At 39.4% G+C, this 22,358-nt stretch overlaps 2 protein-coding genes and 1 non-coding gene across 5 annotated transcripts; 1 reads left to right on the top strand and 2 right to left on the bottom strand.

The window, feature by feature from the left end:
- Positions 1 to 2,136: 2,136 nt before the first annotated feature.
- rpl24 (ribosomal protein L24) lies at positions 2,137 to 7,165 on the bottom strand. The gene is given in 6 exon segments (NM_001200121.1): positions 2,137 to 2,260; positions 2,722 to 2,785; positions 4,920 to 5,056; positions 6,396 to 6,506; positions 6,950 to 7,025; positions 7,152 to 7,165. Coding segments are annotated over 6 exon segments (474 nt in total). The 5' UTR covers positions 7,157 to 7,165; the 3' UTR covers positions 2,137 to 2,179.
- Positions 2,404 to 2,536, bottom strand: LOC124626401 (small nucleolar RNA SNORA17). Its single transcript, XR_006981181.1, has one exon. It is a non-coding gene; the product is annotated as a small nucleolar RNA SNORA17 (small nucleolar RNA).
- A 112-nt stretch (positions 7,166 to 7,277) lies between the features above and the next one.
- On the top strand, positions 7,278 to 20,661 carry cep97 (centrosomal protein 97). 3 transcript variants are annotated; one of them, XM_017458062.3, is made up of 12 exons: positions 7,278 to 7,442; positions 7,829 to 7,971; positions 10,055 to 10,213; positions 10,287 to 10,388; positions 10,494 to 10,607; positions 10,703 to 10,869; positions 12,796 to 12,960; positions 14,349 to 14,497; positions 16,199 to 16,826; positions 17,634 to 17,709; positions 17,868 to 17,946; positions 18,784 to 18,924. In XM_017458062.3, exons 1-11 carry the CDS (start codon positions 7,379 to 7,381, stop codon positions 17,931 to 17,933), a joined length of 1,833 nt encoding a protein of 610 aa, XP_017313551.1. In that variant the 5' UTR covers positions 7,278 to 7,378; the 3' UTR covers positions 17,934 to 17,946; positions 18,784 to 18,924. The 3 variants fall into 3 exon arrangements, with proteins under 3 accessions (XP_017313551.1, XP_017313550.1, XP_017313549.1); XM_017458061.3 differs by lacking the exon at positions 17,868 to 17,946 and having other exon boundaries at positions 7,280 to 7,442; positions 16,202 to 16,826; positions 18,784 to 20,661; XM_017458060.3 differs by lacking the exon at positions 17,868 to 17,946 and having other exon boundaries at positions 7,281 to 7,442; positions 18,784 to 20,661.
- Positions 20,662 to 22,358: the final 1,697 nt, after the last annotated feature.

Genomic DNA, 22,358 nt, shown 5'->3' on the forward strand with positions numbered 1-22,358 from the left:
ACACACCATTACACTACATCCAGCAGCCTGATCTGTTGACACAAGGTGGGTCGAGTATTGGGTAACAGGAATTGATGCTGTTGGTGCAAAGTTCTGACCATACAATCTGTGTGCCTCAGCAGAAACTGAGATCCATCAGACCAGACAATGTTTTTCCAGTCTTCAACTGTCCAGATTTGGCAAGCCTGTGCCCACTGCAGCCTCAGCATTCTGTCCTTGGCTAACAAAAGTGAAACCCGAAATGTCTCTTTATTGCACCATTCTGCATTATAATCTAGAGATCTCAGATCAGCAGTTATATGAAAGTATTGAAGCAGCAAGGCCAATTCTATTGTTTTCATTATAGACTGAAGACATTCAGGTTTGAGATCGAAAGATGAATATGAGAGAATAGATTAGAATTTCAGCCTTAATTTCCTCATATTTACATCTAAATGAGACTAAAGGAAGAAACCTCAAAAACAAACCACTGAAAGAGGCTGCGGTAAAAGCCTGGTAAAGCATCATAAAAGAAAAAACCAACAGTCTGGTGATGTCAGTAAGTCACAGGCTTGATACAGTTATTGCAAGCAAGGGATATGCAACCAAATATTCAGTGTTACTTCAAGACAATCTGTTCCTATATTTCTGTTCACCTAAAAATTGGATGGTCTGCCATCAAAGGTGCCATGTTTTAAGTTGTTCAACACATATTGATGTAAATATCAGGAAATGAATGCTGAAATTCTGATCTATCGTCTCGTTCATCTTTTGATCTCAAACCTAAATGTCTTCGGTGTATAGAAAAACTAGTTCCAATACCTTCAGAAGGGACAGTAGAAATACTCAAACCAGCCCATCTGGCACCAGCAATCAATGCAAGAATGAATAGCTTTACAGGCGTTCCTAGTGCTGAGTGAGTATATGCAAGATGGTTATTCATATACTTGTTGGATAGTTTGTCTTAATTACAGATAGGCCAGTCACAATAATTACTTTATCAACTTATTGTATAAAATATAGACATAACCTCGATAATTTCTTTGACATCAATATTGCCCTTGGTGTCTAACATGCATATTTTGTTTACATAAGAACAGATGTCACTATGTCATGATCAGAGAGTAGAAATGGATGAAAATCCAGTTTGAGTATTTCATTTGAGGCAAATGGATAAATCCAAATCATGACCTAAAATCATTAAACAGAACATGCATGCGTACAGGTCAGGCAATCAGCAAAAGCAGGGATAATCAAAACTACACAAACTGGCTGTCTAATTAAAATCCAAATATGAAATATTCTGAGAATTTAAGATAAAAATGCAGATTTGAATGTTTTTTTTAAAAAAAAAACTGCATTCAAATTTAATGTGTAGCAAGCACTAGCATGGATTTTAACTAAAACACTGTTGAAAAAGTGATGAAAGATATTAACAATTCAGTTTTTGGAAGAAGAATCAAGAAAGAATAGTTTGTGTTTCATATACTCCAGCTGTAGACAATATACAATAGCCATCTCCCTGCAGTTCTCACCTGGTTTCCCACTGAAGCTTAGGGTCGAGCCTGGCTAGTAATGGGATGAGACATGGGGAAAACTAAAGGTTGCTGCTGGAAGTGGTATTAGCGATACCAGCAGGGGGCGCCCACACTGTAGTATGTGTGGGGCCTAACGCCCCAGTATACTGGCAAGGACACTATACTGTAAAAACAGTAGCCTCTTTTGCATAAAACATTAAACTTAACTGTGATCCTTAAACAACAGGACAGTTATCAGAAAGGAGTAAGGGTATACCCCCGAGAAATTCCCCCATTGACCCTTATCATGGCCCCCCTAATAATCCCATCTCTGAATTGGCTACATCATTCTCTCCTCTCCACTAATAGCTGATGTGTGGTCGTCTGGTGGGTTCTGGCACATGATGGCTGCAGACATCATCCAGGTGAATACTACACACTAGTGTTGGTTATCAGGAAACAAAGATTTAAAGAGCAAAAATCCAACATACTTTTGCATTTCCAGTCTCCCATCATTTCACCAGGTTCTTTTACCTCCAGCTTCATGACCAAACACCTAGTAGTATGTCCTTGTCTTTACAATCCATTAATATTAAACCATGAACACGACAGGGGAAAGAGACAACAGAGGCTAAAAGATGGTATTGTGATAATTTTATTAATACACAAAACACCAGAGAAATTTAACGTTTGCCACCAACACGAGGAGCGCTCACTTTCATGGGCTTAGCAATCTTCTGTTTGGGTGCAGCCTTGGCAGGGGCCTGTGGGAAATGAAAAGAAACATGACTACCCTGTTAAAGTTTCACCCCTGCCAAAAAAAAAAAAAAAAAACAAAAACAAACATTCTATAAATGTTATACAAGCATTCTATAAGAGGAATTAACCAGCTACTACACATTTAAGATTTGTAGGGCTATAAAGACACTGAGAACCCATTGCCAGAGGCGAGTACTAGGCGTAAACATAGCCCTTTGTTCTATGCCACCTTATGACACAGGAACGACACAGAGCCGTACTGTAACGCCTCAAGGGGCAACAAAAAAATACCCGTACTTGCCATCACTTTATTAACAAGTCATCCTTAGTATTAATAATAAATAAAAAAAAGAAAGATACTTCTGTGCTTGCGCAACATAATCACCTGACCAAACTGAGAATTTCAAACAGTTAAGTTTCCATCATACTTCCCAGTGAAACAAAATACAGCAAGTTTTCCCCTTACCTTGGTGCTCTGGGTGGAAACTTTCTTGGTTGCCTGTTTTGCCTTCTTGGCCTCCTTGGCAGCCCTAAAGAGTAAAGATAAAAGATTCATAAAATAAACCGATAACTTCAAGTCTGGTATGATAGTGAAGTCCACAGATTTTAAACAGTGATCCATGATCACTACAACTGGGTAATTACAGTCCAAATGTTGTCAGAATAAGGCTGAAATGATCAATTTATACAAAACACCACACACACTGCATGAACTACCAGACAGAAGGTGTCAAGAAATTAACCGAAACAGACCTCTACCCAACTGGAGAAAAACAAGACCCTCATCCCTTATTAATGCAGAATGACTTTTTAAAAACAAACCACTCTGAACACTACTTAACACATTGCTTCAGCATTTCACACAAACAGGGCTTGAGAATATGATGCCATCATCTCTCAGGCGATCCTAATAGCAAGTGAATTATATTGCTATTTTCAGCCTCTCGGTGGATATTACAGGAGCAGCCTGAAGTCTTTGTGCAGCTGGGAAAGTGTTGCCTGAAATATTTTACATCTGATGTTATACAAGTACTTAGACAAGGTCAAAGGTTTTAACCAACTCCATGGCAGTAGAGTAGCACTTCCCACCTGCAATTTTCACATCATATATGGACTCTCATTCCACGGAGATTTGAGGGTAAATCAAGTTTGGTCTCAAATGGTTTTGAAAGAAAAAGGAATATATAATGCCAAGTACATTTTACTTTCTTAGCAGGAAACGGTGAAGTGTACACAGTACAAAGTGTATACAGAATACAGCACGCTAAACTAATACATACTTAGTGATTAAATAGGGTTATTTTAACTGTTCCTAACTGTAGGGAAAAGTAATAAAACCATTGTGGAGAACAGTGTGGCACTAAGATTAACATTAGCTGAACACACCGGTTTAGAAGAGGTTTTTGGAGATCTGCACTTGTTCATTCGTAAAGTGTACATGGGCTTCAAGTGTGAACTTGTAAGGAGTTTGTGAAGAAGTAACTAAGATATATTGGCAGAACAATCAATCAATGCAGCACAGGGACACAATTTCATCCAAATGACCCACACAATCGAATTATAACATGGACTGATGGCTTCAGCAGTAATACAAAATTCAGGTCCAGTTGACTGTCCATTTTATTAATTCAGGTACATAACTACAACAATTAAAAGCCATCAAGCAATGAAATATTCAGGTTCACTTTGCTTGTAATATCAAGTTGCAAAAACACAGTTCATCCTTTTCCTACGGTATTAAAAGTCTACAACACCTCTCTAGAAAAATGAAAGCCACCATCCTCCAATTTTCCTCCGTATGGTAAATATAATCTAGTTAGGCAACATTAAGGAAAAGTAGACAACACTGTAGACAGGGCCATAAAGTTCGGTATAACGCCTCCATCAGTTATTCACAGAGTGGAACCTCTACAAAAATGGCCACATACTTTAAGCACGATCTGCACCCTACCCAACTATAAGGGTGCGTGGCCCAATTTGAGGCTTGTCGCTACTGAATGTCCAAAGAAAAAAAGAAAGAAAAAAAAAACCCACCTCAATTGCGTGGCGTCATTATTTTACTGCTCTGGATCGAGTCAGGGTCTCCCTGATCCAAAATCATAATTATAAAACACTTGATATTTACAACTCTTGATGGGGCTGCCAGAAGCGGGATACCCGCAAGAGCCAATGAGAGCGAGCAGGTATCACCAACCAGGTGTTGCATGCTTTTATAGCATTTAAACATGGCAGCCACAAACATGGCACGAAAATGGAGCACGTTTCCACTACAGAGACAACCGATGATTATTTTTTTAAATCGCATGTTGGGCCTAGGACACTGCGCTCTCTTGTTCTTGAGAGAGAGATTGTGTTAAATAACTTTCTGCTGTGTGAATGATCCAGTTGTTATGCAGCTAATAAACAAAGGGAACTGTGAGCGATGTCTCCAGAGGTCACGTTTGAAAAAAAAACACGAGTTTGAGAGATCTTGTGTCTGAAATCGTTACTACAATCGACAGGTGTGTGGCCTCACGGTCTGTCCAAATCATCTAGCGTGAGCATTCAGAGGATTATACACACTAAATTGTTTTAAGAACAAAAAGTTGTTTCCAATTTGTCAGCAACATGAACATAGTTTGCCCTCAGGTCTTCATGTAGACAATCAAGGTATTAAGCACTGACCTGATGGCCTGCTCTCTCTGGGCCTTGCGCACCTCGGGCTTCTGGTTCCTCTTGGCCAAGATCTCAGCAAGAGAGGCACCAGTAATAGCCCTCTGGAACTTCACAGCACGACGTGTGCGTTTTTTTGTCACCTCTTCCTGTTAGAGCAAAACACAAGGAGTCATCAGTAGAAGTTAGTAACTACTCAATCACCTATAAGAAAGCAGAATGTCTACACACTGGCCATGCTTCATCTTAAAACTGCTTCCGTATAGTTGATATCGCCATACAGTATTGCCACATCTGCAGAGTTTAAAACGAATGTTACCCCAGCAGTGCAGGACTATTGTTCTACACATCTAACAGTGAAATCTTAAGTATAGGGATGTGTGTCAAATTGCCGTTCCCTATAATTTTTCCGATCCGCCAAATCTGAAGACATGAAATGTATCTGCAACACTGTAGCTGGTTTTAGACCACTGTACAAGATCAACAAAATCTTGGCCAAATTATATAATGGACTACACGACAACTGTTTGCCATGTCAGCTTATACAATGAAGACTCTATAACAAGAGATTATAGGAAAATTACCAAGTTCGGCTTACGTCAATAAGCACAAACCAGTTTTGTGCAGAAAATAGGCTTGAATTAACATTCATCTAGGGGAGCTTAAGGTGATTTTTCTGTCCCTGGGGTTGCACTTTCCCATGAGATCAAACACCCTCCCAGAATGGAGATGGGTGTTGTAGCAGTGATCATACTGATTTTAATTTGACGTGACAAAAGAAAGAACGACTCGGATCGGGAGGTGAACCATCAAACTGCATAGCCTGAAGACCTAATGCTAAGCAATTAATCATTACAGTTTCTCATAATTCTGCCTTGGCGGCATTAGCCTATAGTTTACTTATTTTTGATTGCAAATGTGATCCTTTGCATAAGAACTAGATGTGTTGAATTTAACATGCAACATTATATTCTGGTGAAACGATCAAAATGACTCAAAAAAAGATTCGTTCATTTTGCTGAAGATTCAAAAGACCAGAGTCAGTAAAATGAGCCGAAACTTCCCATCACTACTGACCAAATAAAACAATTAAATTTGATCTGTACAGCGCTTAACGGTCATTGTTTCAAAGCAGCTTTACAGAAACATAAAATCAGTACGCAGATTTGAAGTGTTTTGTGAATTTATCCCTAATGAGCAAACTGGTGGTGAAGAAAAACTTCCTAAGATGATGAAGAAACCTTGAGAGGAACCAGACTCAGAAGGGAACCCATCCTCATCTCACAGTAAAAGAAAGTTCATTATGTTGTTTTACATGAAGTCTGTTTTGTTGAACTAGTCCACTGTTCACTAAGTGAGACAACACACCCTTGACTGCTTAGCAGCAGAAGGAACATGTACATCAACACAAGGTGGTCTATAAGCAAGTCTGTGATGCCGAGTGAACCTCGCATGAACCTGCTAGAAGCTAGTGTGATCAGGACTTACAGACTGGCCCTTCTTGTGTTTGCGTCTGTACAGTACAGTCCAGTTGATCTGTCTGGGGTTCCTCTTGGTCAGGAACGCAGACTCGCACTTGGCATTCAGAAACTGGAACACCTGAAGAAGGAGAGAGGAAAATGAAGGGCAGTGTTACACCTCAGACATTACTGTTAATGGAGCAGTTTTACAAGCAGAGAACCAACACTGTGTACAGGATTTCATAAATCTACTCGGCTACCTGGCTAGTCTACTGAGGAAGTAACGTACACGGACATTTAAAGGCAAAAACAATCTTTCTGTCCAGAAAACATGCAAATAAGACTTAAAAACGAGTGTGTAAAGAGTACTAAAGCAAAAGACGTTGGCGCAACTGGAGGCTTTTAATACCCAACAGGCCGCTGCTAAGCTAACTGCCTCCACAATAATAATACCGAGTATTTGTTTAAATAGTTCATAACACTACAACAAACTAACTGTTTAAATTCTCTATGGACATACTACTCTTAAGTGAAAGATTAAATACGCTGTGCTGAGAAGACATTTGGTCAAAACGCCTTTACCTTTCCGTCGATTCGGGCATATCGCCGGCCGTGGCCGGGATAAATTTTATACCCACTGAAACTGCACAACTCAACCCTGCAAACCAGAAATAATAACCCATTACTCAAGCAATACACTTCTAATTTATCACACGAGTCTAAAAATGGACATATTTGCTAGATTTTATGTTAGATGGGTCTGGATAAAGCAGGGAATACGTACTTCATGGCGGCGAGTGAGACAGGAAAGAGGAAGTGGAATTGTGGGTAGCCGGTTTATAAAGAGAGTCGTTTGATGAAAGCGTTATATTTTTGCAAATGATAGACATGTATGAAATCGCACGTTCGATATCACTCTTGTAAAATTGTCGAAAAATAATTTTATCCTTTGATTTATGTAGCCAATCAGATGAGTGAGCGGTTGCCCTGGCGGTGACTGAAGCGGGAAGTATGGCGGCGGCGACGGCGATGGCTAGCGTTCCTCATCCTGTCGCTCAAATGGCAAAATCCGAAGGTAGGTTTGTGGTATTATTTTAAGCAATTCAGCATATGATTTCTATACTGGTTATTGTAATGTTGTGTTAAAGCAACATGGGTTTTGACGCTTTTTGGGTGTAATTATGCGACGGAAATCCTTAGCAACGCATGTTAGCTGTGTATCTAACTGACCAGGCTCTGTTATTGTAAATACTTGTAACGGTAACTAACAGTAACTGGTATATTCTGTGGCATTATTGGTTCATTTGACGTTTAATATGTCAGTTAAATGTTAGTCAGTGACAGTAATTTCCATTTAAAACAGGCTTTTAGCTAAAACGTGCTGGTTTGAGTCATCATGGAGAAGCAGGTCTAGTCGTTTCTACCTTTTGACCAGATTTTCTGACTTGTGTTTATGTTAAGGTACTGGTTTAGTTGACCTTTCAAATCAAAGCCTCCACAAGCTGGATCCAAACTTCTGTCCACCGGACACTCACACACTTGTCTTAGACCAGAACCATATCATCAAACTGGAACATCTGGAGAAGAATGCAGCTGTTCAGCAGGTACCGACACCGGATGTTCTGACCCTGTTTACAAACTGCTCACTTCCTGTGTCTTGTTTGTGAATTGGATCCTTCTAAAATGTTCACCATGTGTATTTGCACTTGTAGTCTAAAGGACTGAAATATGATTGCTGCATTGTGCATTATATGCAAATCAGCTCACGTGACTTGACTTCCTGTGTTGTTTCTTGTTTCTAGTTGTTCTGTATGAAAGATGGTGGCAGTAGTGGTGCAGGCAGGGATGTGGAAAGATGTTAAAATATATATAGGAAATATGTTAAACAGAGTTTGGTGTAAAAAGTTACTGAAATATAATCACTTTTTCTGATGGTGCAGTAGTGTAATGCATTACATTTTAAATTCATGTAATTTGATTGCAGTTAATGATGTCAATAAAATTGTTACTTGCGTTACGAATTTATTGTTAAGAAAACAATATTAAGTAAAATGCATTTTTAAAATAAATCAGGTGTAATCAGGGGTGTAACCTGATTTTTTCTTTAGCCCTGAATAATTCTCCGCTTGGAGAGGTTTGTCACTATGTAACTGAACGTCAGTAAAAGAAGATGGCGGTGATGTAATTTTATATCCTTAGTGAACGGCGGTGAGGCCAATCTGACCAGGTTCAGGAAAATACGTGGAAACACTCGTGTCTTATTGGTTGACAGATCTCAATTCTGCCAAACATGAGCTCACAGTCCGTGTAAGGGAAAAATGGATATACGTCAATTTTGTTTTTAAACAAGTAAAGGGGTTGAAACTGAAATGGTAGCATCCTCTGATGCTGAGCAGGAAAACAAGGTGTGTAAATGTCTATATGAGTTCCAGTTTACATGAACATGATATGAGCAGAGCATAAGGAAAGATAATGTACTTTGCATGGCTCTGTAGCAGCTAAACCCATATATACCCATTAGCTGCTCCTCCCCTTGGCTAGCAACACCAAACTAGCCTAATTAGAAAAGTTTTATATTTTATTGGTCTGCTATTCTTACAAACAGTGACAACATCGAGGCAAGTTTTATGATAAATCCAATTTTTTGTAGTGTATTTTTGTAGGTTTGATAGGTTTTGAAAGTAAAGTAATTAGTAATCTGTTTACTTTTTACATGCAGTCATCAGTAATGTAATCAGATTACAATTTTAAAGTAGTAATTAATAATCTGTAGTGGATTACTTTTTGAGTTTGCATGTTCTCCCCGTGCTGCATGTGTTTCCTCCGGGTGCTCCGGTTTCCTCCCCCAGTCCAAAGACATGCATGGTAGGCTGATTGGCATGTCCAAAGTGTCCGTAGTGTATGAATGGGTGTGTGAGTGTGTATGTGATTGTGCCCTGCAATGGACTGGCACCCTGTCCAGGGTGTACCCCGCCTTGTGCCCGATGCTTCCTGGGATAGGCTCCAGGTTTCCCGTGACCCTGAAAAGGAGAAAGCGGTTGAAGATGGATGGATGGATTACTTCTTTGAGTAACTTACCCAACACTGGTGATAAATAACTCCACTGTGAGATCGTTATTCTGTAATTTGCAAGTGTGATGGACTCATGCAGTTTGGGTGGAAGTCAGACAGTAGTCAAAGCCATGGTGGTTCAGAATTTGTCATTTAATTATTTAAGGCTTGATCTAATATCAACTGACCTTGCTATATTAATAGCATTAATAGGCATAGGAAATAAAAAAACATTCTCACAGGTTTAATGAAAATGATCAAAATTACATGCTCTTACCATATGACACAGATCTACTGGGCTTTTTTTCTCCTCCTGCCCTTAAAGTGTTAAATATGGAGGAATTGTAATGATGATATTTTGTTGAGTATTATTATAGTGCAACGACTGCACCAAACACATATTTGACATGGATATCATTCTACTGCGCTGTATGTGTGTACTGAATGTGTGTCCATCCTACGAATGCGCATTTGGAACACTCATAAAATATTTCATGCAGCGTTCAATCCCAAATCGTACACACCTGGCCTTACAGATCATGATTTTGCTTTTTTTTTTTTTTTTTTTTTTAATGGTACACATTTTTCTTTCCTTCTTCACTAACAACCGTCTTTTCACGTTCTCCCCTTGAACAGCTGTCTGTTGCCTGTAATCGGCTAGTTCGCATGATGGGTGTGTCGAAACTCACACAACTGAGGGTCTTGAACCTCCCCAACAATAGCATTGGCTACATCGAGGGACTGAAAGACCTGGTGCACCTCGAATGGTTAAACTTAGCGGGAAACAACATCAAGGTACAGACAGTAGGAGAAAGCAGTGTGGTGTCTGTGTTTGGTGTCAGATCTTCAGGATTCTGTATTCCTTCAGGTCATAGAGCAGTTGAACAGCTGTGTAGCGCTGCAACATCTGGATCTGTCTGACAACAACATTTCTCACACGGGTGACCTTTCAAAGCTCTCTGCCTTAAACGTGAGTGTCAGAATATTTACAGTATTGCTAAGCATTACAAAACTGATGTGCCGAATTATATAGCATTTATAACACTGTGTTAATAGCCTGTTTAATTTTCCCCAGACACTTCTTCTCCATGGCAACATTATCACAAGTCTGCGTACTTCCCCAGCCCATTTTCCTCTGAACCTCGCCGTTCTCTCATTGGCCGAAAATGAAATCCGGGACCTCAGTGAGGTTATCATGAAGCGATCCATTCTTATTAATTCATAGATTTTGTAGAAGTGTATTAAAATCTTTACCCACGGTCATGTTGAGAATGTCTCGTTCAGGTGTCCTACTTATCAACTCTCCACAACCTTGAGCAGCTGTCTATCATGAACAACCCATGTGTCATGGCTACACCCTCATTGCCTGGATGTGATTATCGTCCGTATGTTGTGAGCTGGTGCCTCAATCTGAAGGTACTTGACGGATATGTGGTGTCACAAAAAGAAGGGTGAGCAATTTATTTATACGAAAGGCTGTTAAGATCTGACCGTTGTGTGGCATGTAATTTAAAGGAGAAATTTTTCCCTGAGCAACTTGCTTATCAATCTTTCTAATTAGTGCTTGAGCTTGAAGAGTATCCAGTATTCATTAGCTAATGAAATTGTTGGCTTAAGTCTCTTTCATTGGCATGTTGGTTTATTTTCACTTTGGTTAATGGTTTCCTTCATTATTCACAATGGTGTTCAAGAACTTGCTGTTAGTGGTGCTAGTGTCATTTAGTCCTTTCTTGATCTCTACCTAAAGAAAGTGATGCAACCCCCTTTTCAATTCAAATCAATAGAATTCTATTTGTACAGCAATTTTAGCAGTAGATATTGTCACAAAGCAGCTTTATAGAAATTCAGATGTAAATCTGGATCCCAAATCAGTAAGCAAGATCGTGACAAGGAAAAACTCCCTAAGACATCCTGAAGGAGGAACTTAGAGAGGAACCAAACACCACAGACAACCCATTCTCTTCTGGGTGACACCAGATAGTGTGATTATAAATAATTACAGTGTACAGGTGTAGAAGAGTAAATGGTACTGTTTTGAAAGGATGTTCAATATGAACATATTGTGAATATGTCCTGGGATATCCAGCTCTCTCACCTCCTCATCTGAGGCACTGTGCTCAAATACCAAAGCTTTGACATTCATGCTAATACCTCTACCAACGGCATCATGTTTGTCATTTAGTAGATTACTATCTATATAGGAAGAGTTTCTGCTATGACTGCATCATATATAACTGCATGGCTTTCTGGAGATTTGAGTCCAACTGTCTGCAATACTTATGCATTAGATTTCTCATTATTATGATGTTGAACTTTGCTGGAAAATGATGACTAAGAAAAGAAGCTGTAACCTGGCTGTTATCCTTCATGTATGAGATTACTGAACTTTTTTTCTCCTATTAAACATTATAGAGCGCTGCAAAAGTGGCATATTTTTGTAGGCAACCCCAGAACTTAGCACCACCCTGGTTCCCTCGACAAAAAGCCAATAAGATTTTTACCATTGACTTTCGAATTATTGCCGAAAATAAGTTCTGTGACCAACAAAAGTTTATGATTTTCACACGTTTTGTTGATCAAGATAATCTTCAAAAATGAACCAACTTTTATGAAGTTGAAGCCTAAATACAATCGGCGGAAGTAAAAGGCAAAAGGTATGCTATAAACGAACTACACCATAGTCACATGACTTCAACATAACCACCACTACAACTGGAAAATAATATAAATTGATACATCTGCAAGTTGAAAAGTTTGAGTTGGATTAGTTTGCAAGCGCGTGAGTATAAACACAACAAGGCTGTAATAGATGACGTTTAATGTCCCCATCAACCTCTGTAGTCCCATTTAGCCGCTTGTAAGTAACTGCCTTTTTATAGACGCGTAAAAGCTCAACAAAACCACAAATGGGGTATTACTGATGTATTTAATGTCATAGAATAAAACATGAACATATCTTGAGCTTGTGTTAACCACAGACCTTATTCAGGCATTTACCCAAAAACCCATTCAAAAAACCCACTGACTTTGGGATAGTGGAACTGCTAGTGCATAATGCTAACTCATTCTCAGGTTTTAGGACTCATTTTCGCAGCACTCTATTGTAACCACACTACCAATGTCACTGGTGACATCAACCAACCAACCAATAAATGTGCACCAGAATTGCTAAGCACATGACAGATATTTCAATATAAACACATTTAATGTTTCTGGGTGGACTTTAACTTTAATCCAAAGACTAAGTTTTAGTCCAAGTACACCATTACATTATACCAAATTTTAAAATCTGTACAGTTAGGCTCATGTTGTTGTAAACATTACGTTTTGCTGTAAGAGGCTATGAATTGACTTCTTTGACTTATTTATAACTCCAGGCTTAAAGCAGAGTGGTTGTATAGCCAGGGCAAAGGCCGTATGTTTCGCCCTGGACAACACATACAGCTAGTCCAGTACCTGGCTTCGACATGCCCCTTGACCTCTTCATCTTCACTGCAGTCGGCTGAGGATGCCAAGCTGGAGAGGATCCTCAGCAAACAGAGGTACCCCAGTGATTAGAGACAGACTTATTTCTTATGAGTTCCAGTGGGTCAAATGTTTGTATACACCAAGTTGACAGTCTCTTTAAACAGTGTGGAAGATTTTACCAATTACTGTAGTAGAAGTAACCTTCTTTTAGAAGTTTCTGATTGGCCAGTTGTCATAATTAGGATTTGAATGGGAGTAACCCTAACCTGTGGCTGTAAATAAGGTATACATTTAGAGAGTGTTTCTTTTCACCTTTGATACCATGAGAATGAGAAAATCCAAGCAACACAGCCAAGAACCTAAGAAAAAAAAAATCATGGACCTCCACAAGTCCTGTTCTTGTTTAGGAGCAATTTCTAAGAACTGAATGTACCATGAACATCTATACCAACAATTGTATGCAAATATAAACATCTTGGGACCACACAGTCACTGCTTCATTCAGGAAAAGAAGCACAAATCACTTTTGGTCCAAAAGGTTCAATTGAACCTTTCAACAACAAAGGAACTGGAGTTGGATCCATTAGGTATCAAAGTATGTACAACCACCATTAAGAGAGATCTATATTATCATGGCCTGAAAGCCTACAAGGAAGATTCCCCCATTCTAAGACCAGCATAATAAAGCCAAACAGAAGTTTGCAGGTGAACTATGAAGCATGGGGGCATCAACATCATGCTGTAAGGGTGTTTTGCTGGAAAAGGGACTGGTGCCAAAACAACACCTGAAGACAGGCAGAAAATAAAAACTTGCTCGCAACTGAGTCTTCCAGCAAGACAGTGATTCTAAGCATACCTCCAAAGATGTAACAGAATGACTTAAAGATAACAAGCGATTGTATTGGAGTGGCCATTACAAAGCCCTGCCTGAGTCCCATGAAACTTTGTGGACTGAATTGAAAAAGTGCGTCTGAGCAAGGAGGCCCACAAACCTGACTGAGTTTCACCAATCCTGTCAGGAGGAATGGGCGAGAATACAGAAGGCTAGCTCGAGCATTTGATTCAAGTTAAGCAATTAAAAGGCAATGCTCCCAAGTACTAACAAACTGTATGTAAACTATTGAAACTATATAGTAAATAAAAACGGATATAAATTTCTCTCTCGTAGATAGAAGTTTAAAATGACCTCTTATGGAAATAAAAGTAGATCCTTTTTAAAGTAGATAACTGACAACACAGGAAACGTATGGTAACATGGAATGTGTGGAGTTTCAATGGAAACTTTTGGTCCAACTGCAATTTCATAATAAAGAAAGTTTAGAAGAATTAAGCTGATTGGTTGGCTGTGATGTCTTGCTAGTTTTCATTCTTTAGCCATTTTGTAGCTTTTGATTGTTCTGTTTCAGGTTTTTAAAACTCAAACTTTAAAGCAGTACTCTCCTTCCTCCGTATTTTCATGTAGGCATCACCAGAAACAGCTGCTCCAGGAAGATCAGTACGATTCCCCAAGTCCTCTTCACCCGACTCAGCTGGATATGGATGAGCACTGGACTGATCCAGCACAAAAAGGAGTGGCCACAACCCAGGTTCTTAATGTCATCAGTCATCCAGGTCGGTACACGGTCTCAGGTTTAATACGTACCAGGGGTGTTAAATGTAGAACTCGAAGAGAACTGCATAGTTTGGTATTTATCCTGTTCGACATACCATTATAACTCACAGGTGTCTCATAATTAACCATCAGGTGTGATTAATGAATGTTTTAAAGGTTTTGTATCTACTCACTGCATATCATGTGTGTAGAATATGTGTGATTACTACAGACCGTCATTTTGATGTTTCTCTGTAGTGAGAAAAGCATGGCAAACACATTTACTCAAAATTCATAAAGACATGAATTGACAATAATGACGTCTGTTAATAAATATATAAAATACACTGTCGGACAATAAAAATAAATAAGCAATATAGTAAAAACCTTTACAGTTGCTTACACTAACAGATCAATAAACCTTATGAATAATCATCTGGGGCTGAGCCCAGATTCTTCTCCATCAAAAAACTTTTAAAAACATGCTTCTAAATGTTTTCATGCATGTGAGGGCTAATTGCTTTAAAATGTGAAAATTGGACAAAGTTGGATTCATCATAGAACCTGCCTTGGGTGTTATCACTGGACTACCAGACCGATAAAATATAAAACCTTTTGGCTATTTAACACGAGACTAGGCTAGTTTGGTGTTGTTAACCAAGAGGGGAGGTGCAAGTAAGCTATCATTGTATGGGTTTAGCTGCTAAAGTGCCATGCAAAATACGTTAGCAGTCTTTATGCTCTGCTCATATCATGTTCACATAACTTGGAACTTGTTTTCCATCTCAGAATGAGAGGATGTTAGTATTTCAGTTTCAACCTCTTTACTGGTAAAAAATAATAATAAAAAATAATAATAATAATAAATTGACATATATCCATTTGTCCCACACTTTAGCTGACTGTGTGAGCTAGTGTTTTGCAGAATTGAGACCTGTTAGCCAATAAGACACAAGTATTTCCGCGTATTTTCCTATAAACCCCTGACTGTTCATGACAAGTGTGATAAAATACAACACTCCTTTCACTGAAGATACAAAATTACATGAATGCCATCAGTTATATAGTGAGAATTCTTTGGGGCTACATCCCAGAATGCCCAGGCCAGGTTACGCCCCTGACGGTATCAATGTGTGATCATACCAACACAACTACACTCGTAACACTGAAATACATCACTTGAAAGTGTAGTGCTCTTTTTGAAAGGGCAAATTAAGCTGATTTTACACTGTATGGTTTTTAGCCCAATTTTGCTATCGCTTACGAATATCACATACCGCAAAAGAATTCTTTGGTCAAGAGTGAAGATTGGCAGGTCTTAAAACACACATTATGACACGCTCACCAGACAACAAAGTCCTGGCATTGTCCGAATATTTAAAAAAAAAAAAAAAAATCTGATAGGTTTTCTTGTTAGCAATGTTGCTACCTCTGTTCTCCGTACAGGAAGATTACTGCCTGTGGTAAAGCACGCAGGCTGAAAGGCACTCGATTATTATTTTAACTGATGGACAACACCAAGCTCTGCTGTGCTTTATAATCATGTACTGTACAGTAAACTGTGCCAAATCACTGTGATCACTGCTTCCTCCTTCATTTTTCACTAACCCAGTTAATGACTGTTGAAAAGGAGGTACATGAGAAAGACAAAACTATACAATGTGTTTCAATTACATCTGTCCTCTACACTTTTTCTTTCTGTACATTGCTGATTATGACAGAAGCTTCTGAACCAGTTGTCCAGGTGAATACTTGGATGGCCAATACATCTTCATCGTACGTGCTAGGTGCCGTTCACACCCATTCTCATGGCGAGGACAGTCTGGTTTTAGAAGACATGCAGACAGATGAGGAGAAGCTCCACGGCAGCATGCTCTCCTCAGAGTCCGCCTTCCTACCTGTGAGCTCCGTCGTGCGCTCACCGCCGTCCCCTGACAGTGAAGACGAAGAACTGGACGAGCCTGATTCACTGGCTCCTCCAAATCCAGCCCGATCTCACCCTCAGAAGGTGGAGGAGGCAACAAGCTTTCATTTTCATCTCAATCAAAATGACTTGCAGACAAACATTACAGACCATAAAGCAGATCAAGGAGAACACTTACAAACTGATAGATTGGTTCATTTGCAAGTCAACAAGGACACAAATGCCACAGAGGCAGGTACTGAGCTGAGAAGTCCAAGTGCTAAGGTGGCAGAGTGCCATCCAGATGCAGCAGCTGTGAAGATTCAGGCCTGGTGGAGGGGATACTGGACTCGACAGCAGCACACACAGGCCAAAGAGGTGCGCTGTGAGATTCGCCTACGCCGACTACAGGATCACATCGTCTACCTCACAGCGGAGCTAGAGAGGTAGAAAACTACAGTCGTTTATAGATTTCATTTTGCTTATACCACAGCACTGCCGAATTCTCCAATCTGATTGATCAGAAGCAGCTCTGATTGTAGTTCAGACTGCTCACAGGTTTGTAATAACGCTCTTGATCGCATCCATTATATGGCCAAAATTATGTGACCACCTGTCCGTCACTCCCAGGCATGGTGCTTCCCCAAACTGTTGTCACACAGTTGTATAGGATTTCTTTAATACTCTTGTGGCTGAATTAGCACAAATTCCCACAGCACAATAGAATAGAAAGCTTTCCCAGAAGCTATTATAACAGCAAATGGTTTTGGAATGGGCACATTGGGTGTTATGGTCGGGTGTCCACATACTTTTGGCCATTTGGTGTATATTTTTCTTTATATAGCAAGTACTTGTACAGGGAGTTGTATGGCAGACCCTCCACATAAGCAAATTCTGTGGGGTGTTAAAGTTGGTGAAGATTTGTGTGAGGAGATGCTTGTTTGGAATTTCTGGAAGGCATGTCCAGTGTTAGTGCTTGGTCACAGTCAGCGATAAACCTGTAACTTTAGGTTTTCCAGCACAGGAAAGTCTTCCTTTTTCTGTAATATGGCAAGCTGCATTTTATTATTAACTTCAAGAGCAATGAAAATGTGTCGTTCTGTAATGAATAAAAAACAACGTTAGTATCGGAGCATCCCCTCTGTAATTTTTGTTCTATAACAGCACACCGTGTCATGTTTTATTCCTTAATTATTAATCATGTATCTCAAAAACTTGTTCTGCATTTCTGTACATTTCTCTCTTGTCTGTAGGATGCAGAAAGAGCAGCAGGAGGAGAAGTTGCAGAGGATGATCCAGGAAGAAGCTGTGAAGTTCCTCTGGAAGCAGGTTAGCCTTAACTTCGGTTCGTGAGAATGATACACGCAGCGAAACAACCCAGTATGCTTATAGGAAATATAGGCACTCTTGGAATACCGCTCAACCAATCAAATTAGTGGATCGGAACTAACTGTTGTATAAATGGGCAAATATTTTGTGTATTTGAGATGAAGTTCCCAAAGAAGCCACAGCTGGAAAGAGTGTTGCGCCTTGCCATTCAACATACAGGCTGACTGACAGACCGTTGTAAGTGTAGGAACGGTTTCAATATAGGTAACTGTTTCTAGAATTGGAATTTTATGTTGCAAACACAGAAAAGTGGAGTAGGGATGGGCGATATCTTATCGTTTGCGATATATCGTTAGAAATTCTCCCCACTATAAGAATTAGTCTTACCATGATAATGGCGATAAAGCCTAGTTGATGACGTATTTGTGTGCGACGTTCTGCGACCCGAAAACGAGTACGGCAGAAGGCGGACGTGAAGCTGAGGAGGAGTTTATCGCTAAACGAGGAGCTACTGCACCTCTACAATCTGGAACTGGTTTGGTTACAGAAAATCAGTTTTACTTTTAGATCAGTGTTTGTGTTTCTGAGGATCTCAAGATCACAGCTATCACTTGTAGCTAAAAACAGTGGTGAACGGTTCTATATTTATATCATCACTGATATCGTTATCGCAATAAACACCAGATAATATAGTTTTAAGTCCATATCGCCCATCCTTAAAGTGGAGTGATACACACAGTGAAATGTACCAGTGCTGCTATACTAAATATCAGCACACATGGGACACCACTTGATCAGTTAAATATTGGACCAAGAATAACTGTTGTATAATCAATAATAATCGAATTATGATTAATGCCTCGATTCACTTCCGTCATTCTTTTCCTTCGATGCACCGATCCAAATCATCTGTTTGCAACACGCCTAGTGATTTCCCAATTTACCTTAAGTTATTTGGCATCTTCACTGTCAGCTTTCAGCTGAATTGTTGTCTTCAGAATGAGGAAAAAAAACAAGGAAAAATTTAGCACAAATAATATTTCTTCCTCTCCTTCTTCTCCTCATCTTCTGTAGCTTCAGGCCATGATGGAGTGGCAGTGTTCAGTGAAGGAGCAGCTCAGCTGTTTATCCCCCTCGCAGGGTATCGCTGCTGGTCCCATTCCTGCCTGCCCTAAAGTCACAGCTATTCCTATGCGAAATGAGGTCTCTATCCCTGAATCAGGCTTTCATTCTCCTGGTGAACAGCAGGGGGCACTGGAGGACAGTATGAGCAGCGCAGCTACAGGTGGCTCCCCTGAAACCGTGCGGACTTTGCAACCTACAAGTTCACCTGGAGCAGGGGCAGATGGTGACAGTCAGGATAGCAGCTTGCTGGAGCAGTATATTTCCTCCGTGCAGCGCCAGGAAGAGGAGGAAGATGGAGAAGGGTGCACTTCACTGTTCTCTCCTGGTCATGATTCACAGGTATCTTCCTGTCCTGATGGAGTGGATGAAAGACAAGAGAACACTCTGCTGAAGTTAGAGGTGTGAAAAGAGAAAAATACTGTTACAGCGGTCATTTTTCTCAACATAAAAGGTCTGTGTTACCTTTTTATTCATTATGGGAAGGTGCTAAGTATTGTGTTCTGGCACTACCTCTATATACATCACAAAGAATGTGAGAATACGAGCAGTCATACTAAGAGAAAATACATCACAATACACTCTTCTAAAGTATCCTGGATATCATAAGTACTTTTTTGCTGACCGACCCCGGTGTTGCTGAGTAACACATTAGATTTTGAATCGGATATTAAAATGTATTTTTGTACAGAATATTTAACTTTCCTGCCTTTTCTGTGTTAAATCGTTTATTTTTGTAGACATGAAATAAAAACATCAGTGAATGAATAGGTTTTCGTAGGTTATTTTGAAATGCAGCATGACTGTTTGGCTGACACTTAGCAAAGCTATATATTGTGGTACATACTCTGTGTCAGGAAAATATCTGAAGTGATACTTTTGCCATATCGCCCATGCCAAAACAATATAGGATCTGAGTTACTCATTTGTCTTATGGACTTACCGAGAAGGTCCTATCTTATTTCCCTTAATTTGAAATGACCTTTGAAAGCATTGGTTTTCAAGTCCAGCACTGGGGACAGCCAGTGATCATGACAAGTGTGTTCAGACCAGAGAAATCCCCTGAATATGCTCTACAGCAGTGGTCACCAACCGTGTTTCTGGAGAGCTACCTTCATGAAGACTTTAGTTCCAACCATAATCGTGTCCATCAGAACATCTAAATCAACGCCTTAAGATGTTCTTGATCAACTAAAACAGGGTGTGTTAGATTTTGTTTGGAGGTAGATAGATCTCATTGAAGATGAGTGGTGACCACTGCCATATAGGATACCCATGTCTGGTTTTGAACACCACCACCTTTAGACAGTTACTTTAAAATATGTTCAGCTGTCTGAAACTATAAGAGGCATTCGCTTGATTGTTGACACCAAAAAATTAAATCCGTTTGATGCAAATAATGTTTTTAAGGTGGTATGGTTTGTTTGAAATGCCACTTAGAAGTGCATACGTTATCACTCTGTTTTCTCTCATCAAGTGTACATGTCATACATGCTAATAGCATAACAGCTTCAAAGCAATCATGCAAAAAGTCGTCATGCCAGGTTTCTGTGGTTTATTTATGGAAATGACACATTCTGCACGTGCGTTCTTCTACAGAACTGCTACTTCTTATCGTACACTTTACAAGCCTAACGTTGACATTATTCACTATGTTTGCAGACTGAACACACTGGCAGTTGAGATGCCTTTGTTGTAAATATTTGTTTGTGTAAATTAGGTTTAACCCAGTTTATCATCTCAGTTGTTTTTTTTTTGCCGCTTGACATCAGTTTCACTCGATTTTATAATGTTTTATGCACTTTTGAGAATAAAAGATGTTGAAAAGTTTTACTTTGTTTCAACATTTTTTTTTTTTGCTATTGTTGCCATGTTGAGAGCACAGAGAAAAATAGCTAGTCATGAAATCCTACAATACACTGCAATTATTCTGTCAAAGTATACATGCATACTGGACCAGATTACCCAGAATGCATTATACTGTTTGTAATTTAGAGTTAGTAGAACCCCCTTTTTTTTTAACACGGGTATAGTGTTACAGAATAATCTAATTTTATCGTATGGACTGCAAAAAAATTCCTACAATTAGATGATAAACTGTAGTACTCATGTTCTGTTGACTCTTTCCTGAATTTCCTGAATCTTACTTTCCTGAATCTTTGAGATCTTTGTTTTGTTCTTCTAGGGGAACTCAAATACCTTTTATTGCCAATTCAACAGAATGTTATTTCTATGGTGTGTTTAACAATAGGCAGTGCCACACAGCAGCTTTACCGAAATCAGAGGCGGAAAAGTTCCCGGAATGACGTACGGAAATCTTAACAGGAGCCGTACTCAAAAGGGAACACGTCTTTGTCTGTGTGACGGCAGATAATGGGATTATAAAATCGTTCCAGTGCACAGGTGTGGTGGAGTAATGGCAAACAGTAGTTCAGTATGTGTGTTGAAAGGATGTGAATAAGAGTCCTGGACTGGGCAACAGGACAATCTGTATGATTACATCAGCAGCGCTTCGGTCTACAGTATCCAGATAAGAACTGAAAGCAAGAGTGACAGAAGAATGCAGGACTCTCGTCTCAGGCCTAGGTATAAACTAAATACTTCTGGTAAAAATGTTTCAAATTAAGCACGTCAAGGAGAAACCAAGCTTTGGGTACATCGATAGGGTAACTTTTTGAATAACAAGACTTTTGTGTAACACAAAGGGAATTCATACTGCAGGACAGCGGGTATTAAAAGCAGCAGAATGTAAATTTTCTGTGTGTGAAAAGTGAGAGTATAAATGTAGGTCCTTGAGCTGTTAACAATTAATCCTATTGACAATGTTTTAAATGATCCTGTTTTTACCAGAACCCAGGGAATTCCCTTGCTGAAGCATAGATGTGCTTCAGGGTAAGTGTTATGAGGTCATTTCCGCACAGTTCAGTTAAATATGTTTCAGTCCTTGTGAAGAGATGAAACCCAGACATATTCAGGTAGGCCTACGCTTTTCTTTCTCGGTTTCACTTGTTTAGTGGGAAACAAAGATATAAACATAAAAAACGCACGTGATCACTGGTGTTAGTTCCTTAATGATTCAGTAGCCTATAATACAATAATAATCAGTCTTGGGTTAGTTACTCAAAAAATGTAATCCACTACAGATGACTAATTACTACTGTAAAATTGTAATCTGATTACATTACTGATGACTGCATGTAAAAAGGAATCGGATTACTAATTACTTTACTTTCACGTTACTTTCAAAACCGATCAAACCTACAAAAATACACTACAAAGTGAAACTCATAGTTCATTCAGTACTTTTAGCACGTGTCAATGTATGACATGATCGGAAAAAAGTTGGATTTATCATAAAACTTGCCTCGGGTTTTGTCACTGTTTGTAGGACTACCAGACCAAAACTTTTCTAACTAGGCTAGTTTGATGTCGCTAGCCAAGAGGAGGCACAACTAAGCTATCATTGTATGGGTTTAGCTTCTACAGTGCTAGGCAAAGTACATTATATTTCCTTATGCTCTGCTCAT

This window comes from Ictalurus punctatus, chromosome 26, assembly GCF_001660625.3.
Source record: "Ictalurus punctatus breed USDA103 chromosome 26, Coco_2.0, whole genome shotgun sequence".
Taxonomy (NCBI): Eukaryota; Metazoa; Chordata; class Actinopteri; order Siluriformes; family Ictaluridae; genus Ictalurus; species Ictalurus punctatus.

What these genes read in the sequence shown, in the direction of transcription:
- cep97 (XM_017458060.3), top strand. Translation starts at nt 7,379, where the DNA reads ATGGCGGCGGCGACGGCGATGGCTAGCGTTCCTCATCCTGTCGCTCAA. An exon ending in CAAAGCTCTCTGCCTTAAAC is followed by an intron (nt 10,389 to 10,493) that starts GTGAGTGTCAGA and finishes AATTTTCCCCAG; the next exon opens with ACACTTCTTCTCCATGGCAA. An exon ending in CTCACAGCGGAGCTAGAGAG is followed by an intron (nt 16,827 to 17,633) that starts GTAGAAAACTAC and finishes TCTTGTCTGTAG; the next exon opens with GATGCAGAAAGAGCAGCAGG.